General features: G+C 32.9%; 2 protein-coding genes across 2 annotated transcripts in view; both read left to right on the top strand.

Moving 5' to 3' along the window:
- Positions 1-5,198, top strand: part of LOC101507285 (serine/threonine-protein kinase ATR) — a 14,128-nt gene extending 8,930 nt beyond the window's left edge. Inside the window, exons 12-17 of the mRNA XM_073367491.1 lie at positions 6-1,783; positions 1,931-2,500; positions 2,756-3,379; positions 3,875-4,069; positions 4,381-4,585; positions 4,656-5,198. Coding sequence (XP_073223592.1) covers positions 6-1,783; positions 1,931-2,500; positions 2,756-3,379; positions 3,875-4,069; positions 4,381-4,548 — 3,335 coding nt within the window. The 3' untranslated portion in view covers positions 4,549-4,585; positions 4,656-5,198. The remainder of the gene's footprint in view (positions 1-5; positions 1,784-1,930; positions 2,501-2,755; positions 3,380-3,874; positions 4,070-4,380; positions 4,586-4,655) is intronic.
- Positions 5,199-5,331: 133 nt separating this feature from the next.
- On the top strand, positions 5,332-10,009 carry LOC101506961 (uncharacterized). The gene is made up of 6 exons (XM_004497149.4): positions 5,332-5,618; positions 6,417-6,482; positions 6,634-7,104; positions 7,572-7,664; positions 8,464-8,873; positions 9,362-10,009. Exons 1-6 carry the CDS (start codon positions 5,549-5,551, stop codon positions 10,007-10,009), a joined length of 1,758 nt encoding a protein of 585 aa, XP_004497206.1. The 5' UTR covers positions 5,332-5,548.
- The last annotated feature ends 343 nt before the right edge of the window (positions 10,010-10,352 follow it).

Genomic DNA, 10,352 nt, shown 5'->3' with positions numbered 1-10,352 from the left:
TCTTTCCCTTTCTCAATCATCTGTTTCTAAGCAACAAAAGTCAAAGGATCAAATTCCAATTTCCTTTACAGATCAGGACCAACTCCTTGTACAATGTAAATATGTTTCAGAGCTTCTATCTGTGATTCCAAAGGTGACTCTTGCTAGGGCTTCCTTTAGGTGTCAGGCTTATGCAAGGTCACTGATGTACTTTGAATCTCATGTAAGGGAAAAATCTGGCGCTTTCAACCCTGCTGCTGAGAGGAGTGGCATCTTCAAGGATGAAGATGTTTCACATCTTATGGAAATATACAGCTGTTTGGATGAGCCGGATGGACTATCTGGCTTGTCATGTTTAAGTAAATCTTTAAGGTTACAAGATCAGCTATTAATGAACAAAAAGGCTGGGAATTGGGCCGATGTTTTAACTTCTTGTGAACAAGCTTTGCAGATGGAACCGACCTCAGTTCAGAGGCATTCAGATGTCCTAAACTGTTTACTAAACATGTGCCACCTTCAGGCCATGGTTACTCATGTGGATGGCTTAGTTTCTAGGATTCCTCAGTACAAGAAAGCATGGTGCATGCAAGGTGTGCAGGCTGCCTGGAGGCTAGGAAGGTGGGATTTGATGGATGAGTACCTTAGTGGAGCTGAAGATGACAGTTTAGTTTGCAGTAGCTCAGAAAGTAATGCTTCATTTGATTTGAATGTCGCAAAGATTCTCCAAGCAATGATGAAGAGGGACCACTTCTCAGTTGCAGAGAAAATTGCTTTAACCAAGCAGTCACTGATTGCTCCCCTAGCTGCTGCAGGAATGGATTCTTACACACGGGCCTACCCATTTGTTGTAAAACTTCACTTTTTAAGGGAATTGGAGGACTTCCATTCTCTTCTGGGAGATGACTCTTTCTTAGAGAAATCGTTTCACTTAGATGATCCAGCTTTCTCTAAATTAGTGGACAACTGGGAGAATCGACTTAGAATTACACAATCATCACTCTGGGCTAGGGAGCCACTCTTGGCTTTCAGGAGATTGATTTTTGGTGCAAGTGGTCTTGGTGCTCAAGTTGGCAATTGCTGGCTTCAATATTCAAAGCTATGTCGCTTAGCTGGTCATTTTGAAACAGCCAACAGAGCAATTTTAGAAGCCCAGGCCTCTGGTGCACCCAACGTCCACATGGAAAAAGCAAAACTCCTCTGGAGCACCCGGCGATCTGATGGCGCCATAGCAGTGCTGCAACAATCTCTCTTGAACATGCCTGTTGAGGTCTTAGGCGCTGCTGCAATTTCATCTATTACCAGCCTTTCCCTTGTACCACTTAATCCACCACCTGTTGTTTGTGAAAGTCAAGCTCTAAATGAGAACCGAGACATTGCAAAGACCCTTCTTCTGTACTCAAGGTGGACTCATTACACTGGGCAGAAACAAAAGGAAGATGTAATAAGTCTTTATACCAGGGTGAGGGAACTGCAGCCTAAATGGGAGAAAGGATACTTCTATATGGCTAAGTATTGTGATGAAGTGCTTGGTGATGCCAGGAAACGCCAGGAGGAGAACTTTGAACTTGGCCCTAGACTAGTTCCTTTGGCAACTGTTGCTGTTGGCTCTTCAAACTTAAATAATGAGAGGCATTGGTGGTCTTATGTTCCTGATATTCTGTTATTCTATGCAAAAGGACTTCATAGGGGACACAAGAATTTATTTCGGGCACTTCCAAGGTTATTAACCCTCTGGTTTGACTTTGGAAGCATGTATCTAAGAAATGGTTCATCAAAAAAGGATTTAAAGGTTGTGCATGGGAAGGTGGGTGGAGAACTTTTCGTCTCTCTCTCTCTCTACCTCTGTATTCTGTTTTCAAGACGCTTGTTTATTTAACGAAACACAGACATTCTTTTTGTTCACTGCTTTTTGCATTTGTAGTAATTTCTGCGTTGTCTTTTGCTTTAGTAGGTAATGAGTATTATGAGAGGCTGTTTGAAGGACTTACCGACATACCATTGGTTGACAGTGCTACCTCAATTGGTTTCAAGAATTTGCCATCAAAATGAAGAAATTGTTCGACTAGTCAAACTTATTATTACCTCTGTTCTCCGCCAGTATCCGCAACAGGCCCTATGGGTTATGGCTGCAGTTTCAAAATCCACTGTTCCATCAAGGCGCGAAGCAGCAGCTGAAATCATACAAGCTGCGCGTAGAGGTTTCAGCTCAGGAAATAATGAGAACAATTTGTTTGTTCAATTTGCTAGCCTAATTGATCATATGATCAAGTTATGCTTCCATGCTGGTCAGTCAAGAGCAAGAACAATTAATCTCTCTACTGAATTTAGCGCTCTAAAGAGGATGATGCCCCTGGGAATTATAATGCCAATTCAACAGTCTCTTACCGTAAATCTGCCAGCATATGATGGGAATCTGGGGGATTCACTTATGTCGAATATATTTTCTGCCACAGATCTTCCTACTATAACAGGCATTGCCGATGAGGCTGAAATTTTATCTTCTCTTCAGCGACCTAAGAAAGTATGTTATTACTGAATTGCTCCCTTAATATCCTTGTATAGTTTTTCTTTGTGATTCTTAAGTAGACAGTTAATTTTGTTTACATGCATGGTGAGGTACACCATTTTTTTTGGTTCCCACATATTTTTAATGAGTAAGCATCATAACTAAGACTACATTACGATATTGTTACTGCTCATAACTGATAATTAGGAACATTCTTTACATACGTACATAAATAATTGGAGGGTTAATCTCCAAATGCATGTATTTCAGATCATTCTACTGGGCAGTGATGGCCTTGAGCGCCCGTTTCTCTGCAAACCAAAGGATGACCTACGCAAAGATGCTCGCATGATGGAGTTCACAGCAATGATTAACCGACTGCTATCCAAATATCCTGAAAGTCGTAGAAGGAAGCTCTATATTCGTACGTTTGCAGTGATTCCTCTGACAGAGGACTGTGGCATGGTAGAGTGGGTACCCCACACTCGTGGGCTTCGACAAATTCTTCAAGATATATATATTACTTGTGGAAAGTTTGATAGGCAGAAAACAAATCCTCAAATTAAACGAATTTATGATCAATGCCAAGGTAAAATGCCAGAGGATGAGATGCTGAAGAACAAAATACTTCCAATGTTTCCCCCTGTTTTCCACAAATGGTTCTTGACAACATTTTCTGAGCCTGCCGCATGGTTCAGGGCACGTGTTGCTTATGCTCAGACGACTGCTGTTTGGTCCATGGTTGGGCATATTGTGGGACTGGGTGACCGGCATGGTGAAAACATTCTTTTTGATTCTACCAGCGGTGATTGTGTTCACGTGGATTTCAGTTGCTTATTTGACAAAGGTTTGCAATTGGAGAAACCAGAGCTCGTTCCTTTCAGGCTGACACAGGTAAGAGAAGCTCATAATTGGATGATATAATGTTATTAAAAAAAAAAAAGGATAATGTATGCTAATAACATATTTTATTTTATCTTTTCCTTTGAGGAGGCGTAGATATTGTTGTAAATATATAATTTTAGATAAAGGGAGAAGAAGAAATAAAAAAAGTCTTCGGAATAATGATTATGGTTGATATGATTATGGCATTGACACAAAAGTCAAAGTACTAACTCTTATATTTATTATGGTCTCCTAATTATAATTAAATAGGAAACAAATCATGATAATATCATGCATCTTATTTCTCCAAGCAACGCAGATCATGCACTTGCACAAGTTTTGGAAGCATGTAATATGGAAAATTTTCATCACTACTTATCAGTAAAGATTAAATTTATATACTTCATTCTGGCAACACTTTATCACACTTGATGCTAATTTTTTTGTTCCCATGTGTACGAACGGACCTCTTGGTTCTCCATGATTCTACAATAAAATCTACAGAACATGATTGATGGCTTAGGCATCACTGGATATGAGGGTATCTTCTTGAGGGTTTGTGAAATCACACTTTCTGTACTGAGGACACATAGGGAGACTCTCATGAGTGTGCTTGAAACTTTTATCCACGATCCTCTCGTGGAATGGACAAAAACTCACAAGTCCAGTGGCATAGAAGTTCAGAATCCACATGCACAGGTATGATAATGAGCTTTTGTTTACAAGAATGGCTCTAAATCAACTGCTTCTGAAAAGTGAATTTTAGTTCATTGCTTCATTGGGAATACAATGACAACTAAGCTTTTTTTCTCTAAATGAGATCAATCAGCTACATGGCTCAATTATTTCATTGGGAATAGTTTATGTTAAATAATTTGAGAAGTTTCAATGTTTGTGTTTTATCTTTTATTCCTTTTAGTAGATGGCCTATTTTCTTGGTTATGGTTTGCGAAAGACTAAAGCAGTTAAAATAATTGTTGTAATAATTTTTTTATGGAGTTTATTTTCAGCGAGCCATTAGTAATATCGAGGCAAGGTTAGAAGGAGTGGTTGTTGGTGTTGGAGCTGCACCGTCATTACCTCTAGCTGTAGAAGGTCAAGCTCGTAGGCTAATTGCTGAAGCAGTTTCTCACAAGAATCTAGGAAAGATGTATATATGGTGGATGCCTTGGTTTTGAAAATTTCGAGAAGATCTTCACATATTGATTCAGACAGGTATGATGTCATTAGTTTCATTTTGATTCTCAGTGTAATTGCTGAATGTTGTTTATGTTTTTATCCATAGAAGAGATGCAGAGACACAAGCAGAAAACTGAGGAAGGAATGGATCAAGCTTATCTTATTTTGAGTCTTGGACTGTGGGACCATTGGAGCTGAATGCATAAAGTAAGCATTTAAGCAGAAATATTGTCCTAGTCATGGGGTTGGGCTTAGTGCGTGTTTGGAAAAAAAAGTGGAGATTCACGATGATGACGTGCGTCCTTCAAACTCATAGTGAAATTGGCCTGGGATGCGAGATAGTCAATATTGACCGATGCGGATCCAAAGTCGCTTCAAGCTGCGGCTGAATGAAACTGATGCTACATAGTTGCAACTGTTTGTGCTCTGCTTCACAAGGATCCATCCTATGGAAGCATGTTTTAGAGATGAAAGTACAATGTATATTCTTTGTATATGAATCCTTGTTTGCGTTGGTCGTTGTGGCATGAGTAGTTCCAGTTCTCAACATTGTGGCCCTAAAGTTTATTAATAGAATATGATTTGTATATAAGTGCATAAATTCCATTACATATCAATGTGACAAATAAAATTTGCTCACGTCATGTCATATTTTTCCTCTTTGGGGCCACAAACAAAGAATAGTACTAAATAATATAACTTGCGTGGAAATCAAAAAAGAGCTAAATTCCGCAGTGCGATGCGTTTTTGTCAAGATTCAGTAAATAAAATATGCCATACTTGGATGATTAAAGTTTCATGTCGTTAAACAATTAAGGTGTCATCCAAGGAAAAAATATATTCAATTTGTCAATGATAAGGAATTCTGTTCAGAACATATCTTATGGTGTCATCGTTGGATAGTGTTCTCTATATATAAAGTTAATCCATCATCTTCACATCACCAAGAATTTTGGAAACTATAAATCAGTAACCTCCTTCCTACCTGTATTTTTAACCATGTCCGACTCCGAATCAACTACTCTTCGAATTACCGCACCAGTTCAACGGGAAGTGAGCATTGCTGCGGGTATGATTTTTATAAACATTTTAATTTCTCTATCATCCTATATAAATCTCATTTCACTTGCCATTTGGCTGGTTGAACCAAATACCTATATATAGTAAGAGTTGCTTGCATGCATGTGAAATTTTTTACACTGTTATTAAATATAATTTAAATCATAAAAAATATATTTGTTTGATCAAACAAATCAAATAATAAGTTATAGAAATATATATATATATATATATATATATATATATATATATATATATAAATATTTGTTTGATTTAAATAAAAATTATTTAAGTATCATATGATGACTTAAAAAAGTCGCATTAATTTTTCTTTTTTGTATAGTCAAGATTTAACTCTCACCCTTTTATTTAAAACTTATTCTCATTTGATATGTTTCATATATATATATATATATATATATATATATATATATATAAGTTTTAATCCTTATTTAATAATACTATTATATAAACAAAAATTAATAACGTGTATTCCTTTCAACTTTGGCTCTTGATTACTGTTTCCAAAACTGATAATGGTATCATAAGTTTAATGTCATCTTGTATCTTTTGAGCCTTTGTATTTGGTTTAACTTATTATATTTCGTTATCTTATATAGTCCTCCATTTTATTCAAGTTGATAAAAATGGATAGTTGATTACGTAGATTTTGATAAAATTATACTAATAGGCAAAATAGCCTAATGAGTAATGACTAACATGTATGGTTAGTTTATTCACATGTACTAACATCTTTATTTTTAATTTTTTTAATTTTACTGATAACATCTTTGTTGAAAATGTGCAGCTAGACAACGTGGGGAAGAACCAAGGCATACTGAATCTCAAGAACGTTTTCCACGAGGATCGGACAGTATGTATTTCTATTAAGAGGAAACTATAGTTTAGAGATTAAATTAAAAATTTATGTTTAATTCCACGTTCACAATTGTATACAATTTTTTTTACCATTTTATCTAGAATATATATATTCATAGATTATGATATATGAAGTGTGTGCACAGGAGCATATAAAAAGCGTATTTGTACGGCAGCAGCAACAGGGGAGTGGAAAACAGCTTCATCGTACGATAAAACTCATCCTGATTGGATATGTACTCCCTTAACTATGGATAAAGACACAGCTCTTCATATTGCTGTCAGAATGGAACAAATTAAATTTGTAAAAAATTTGGTCGAACGTATAAGCAAAAAAGGCATGGAAACTCGTAGGGTTGATGGAAATAATGCCCTTTGTTTAGCTGCAATTTCAGGGAATGTGAAAATTGCTGAAATTTTGTGTCATAAGAATCCAGAGTTGGTATGCATTAAAGGGCATAAAGATAATTTTCCAATTCAATTGGCATCATCAGCTGGACAACTTCGTATGGTGAAATTTTTGCTTCATAGGACTCTACAAGACAATCACATTAACAATTTGTCATTTCAAGATATAGTTAAACTATTTTTCTTAACCCTTACCAACAACTTTTATAGTAAGTGAGCATTTATATATATATATATATATATATATATATATACATATGCTTATATTCTCATTGCTTTTTGTTTAACTATTTTAGATTCAATTTGTTACGATTTATTTTAAAAAATAATTACTTTTTTAACAAAATAATATTTTTTAAGATTTTTATATCTATTTGTTATAACTTTTAAAAATAAAAATAATCAAAAAATTGTTTTCAGTAGTTTTTCATAATTTTTTTTATAACTGGTTTCTCTCACCAGTTTAAACATAATAATCTGTAACATTAATTTTAAGAGTTGATTCAATTTAAAATAAAAATCTGAGTTTAATTAGTTAGCATATGATTTATAAGTAAATTCTAAATACACTAGTAATTAAAATTTATTTTTCACAGATTTTCTTTGTTCAACTTGGATTTCATATTATTACAATAAATTATTTATATTTTTCAACATATTTTTTTTGTCAACACAGCTGAGGCAAAGAGTTTATTGGATTTAAATCCAAAACTCGCTTGTATAGAAAATGAAGATGAGATAACTGCCTTACAATTGCTTGCTCAATCATGTTAGCTCTCTCTCACCTTAATTACACTTTTGTGGACTTCAATTTGTTTTCTTTTATATGTATATATATTTTTGTCCTTTTTGTAACACAATAATTTTTTTAACAAGCCAAAAATAATATATTATAAGACTGCTCTACGCACAAGATAAAATGTGCCTAACATAGACCCAAAAAAAAAGTTACAAAAGCATTTCCTAAAACCATCAACCTACCCCAAACACCCACTACAATTATGTCATAATAGCCACACTCAATGTCAATAATATATTGAAAGTACCGATTACCTTTTACATGCGTTTTAAGTCGACCTATAAAATAGAAGTTTGACATTTTCAATCATGAGATTTACATTTAAATTATGTTGGTTGAAAATGACTTAGGTTTTGATTTTTATATTGTCTAAATTGTCACCAACTAAACTATTTTAATTTTTTGTCGGTTCACACATCTACGTAAAAAAATAAAATCTTTAAGTTAATATGATATTATTACATTGTTAAAAAACATACTAAACAATTCTAATCAATGAAAAATACTATATCAATGTGACCCGAATCAATAACAATAAAAAAAATAGACAATAAACTGTTTTTATTTGACCCTAATCTATTACACATTGTTGTGATTCGTTTGAAATAATTATCTCATGAAATAAATTACCATTTATATATAATCTATTTTGAAACAAACTCCAAGTAAATAAAGGGTTGACATATTTAGGATGAGAGACCAAATTATTAATAATTAGATTATTGATCAAAATTATTACTAACTAATTAAGTATTTACAATCAATACAGCCTCTCACAAGCACACTCCTGGTTATAGAGAACTTTTAAATTTGTTGTTTACGAGGATAGAAGAAGAAGAAGATCAAGTTGTACAAACTATACAAACTCGAAAAGCAATGTTTGATGCAGCAAAATCAGGAAACACCACAATTTTAGAGTTAATCTTTAACTACAATCCAAATCTATTCATGGAAATAGATAATGAAGGGCATAACATACTTCACATTGCTATCTCATATAGAAAAGGAAATGTATACCATCTAATATTTGAGAAGGGTTCATATAAGAATGTTTTGATGCAACATATTGATAATGAGGGAAACAATGTTCTTCACTTGGCTGGAAAGTTTGCATTGGAAGAAAGATTTGGATCCCCTACACATCAATCTCTTATTTGTAGTGAAGAACTATGGTTTAAGGTACATTATATCTTGTTTATGTCAACATTTCTCTATGATTTCTCTTTTTATTTAGTAGTGAAATTCTCTTGGGTCTCACTTTTTATGTGGACACATTTTTAAAGTAGTATACCATATTGAAATTAAAACAAAGCTGTTAATAGATTCCTCTCAATTTAATGAAAACTTTTATTTGGAGAGAGAGTCAAAGACTCATAAAATAATAGTATAATATTATTTTATAAATTTAATTCATATACACAAGATTAATATAAAAAAATTACAATTAGTGATAACTTGTAAAAAGAATTTGAATTTAATGATATTACTTTTAAAGTTACACGTATAATTGATTTTTTTTATAAGATTGATCGCCATTTATTATTAATGTAAAATTTTATAAATCTAACAATATATCAAAATTAAACTAATATTTTAATTAAAAAATAAAATGTAAATGTAATTTTGTATTTATTATATGAATATTAATTATTTTTAATTATGTACAGGAAGTGGGGCAGATAGTTCCTCCTACATTCATAAACATGAAAAACAATAAAGGTGAAACCCCAATGAATTTATTTTATAGAGAACACAAAAGATCATCTGAAAAAGCAATAGAAGAAGTGAATGGAATAGCAAATACTTTTATAGTAGTTGCAACTCTTCTTATCACACTAGGAATAAGTGGAGCTCTAACAATTCGTACAAATAATATTAGCTCAAAGTCACTATTATTTTGTGATCAAAACATATGGTACATGATATTTCTTTTATCAATTGGAATTGGAGTGAGTTTTTGTGCATCATCACTACTTCAATTTACATCGGTTATACTCCCTTCAACTTGGAGATCAAAAGGAGATTATGTCTATTCGAGGATAATAAGGATGTCAATTGGTTATTTGTTTCTTTATGCCTCAGCTTCATTCATGGGTTTGTTTTCTACTATGTCTGGGGCTATTTTGGTCTTTAACTTCCTTCCAGCTTGGGTCTTTGTGTTCATTATTCCACTTATTATCATTCCAGTAATCTTCTTTGTTTCATTTTCATATAAAGCTTTGTATGTTTCTATAAGATTGGTAAAAGAGTTTTGCCAAGAACGTGTAGACATCATTCTCTCTACAGAACACCGCCCTCTTAATTACTTGGAATAAATTAATATATATATATATATATATATATATATATATATATATATATAGTGTGATGTAAAATAAAGTTTATTTTTTGTTATTTTTAAGTGATGATATGTAAAATATATAAATCTGTAACTCATTTTGTTTGTTGATTTATTTGAATAATAAGTGATTTTTATGTGTATTTAGTTTTTTACTTATTTATGATTTTGTGGTTTGAATATGATATTGCATTACTTTATTTTTTTTGTATAATATTATTTGTTTTATTAGTTTTGGTGTGGTACTTTTAAAGTCAAATGTAGTTACCACAATTATTAATATCATTAAATGACTATTAATTTCAAACAAAACTGATATC

Source organism: Cicer arietinum, chromosome 4 (genome assembly GCF_000331145.2).
Source record: "Cicer arietinum cultivar CDC Frontier isolate Library 1 chromosome 4, Cicar.CDCFrontier_v2.0, whole genome shotgun sequence".
In the NCBI taxonomy this organism is placed as follows: Eukaryota; Viridiplantae; Streptophyta; class Magnoliopsida; order Fabales; family Fabaceae; genus Cicer; species Cicer arietinum.
The sequence above is the reverse complement of the archived record's forward strand: the minus strand, read 5'-3'. Positions and strand labels throughout refer to the sequence as shown.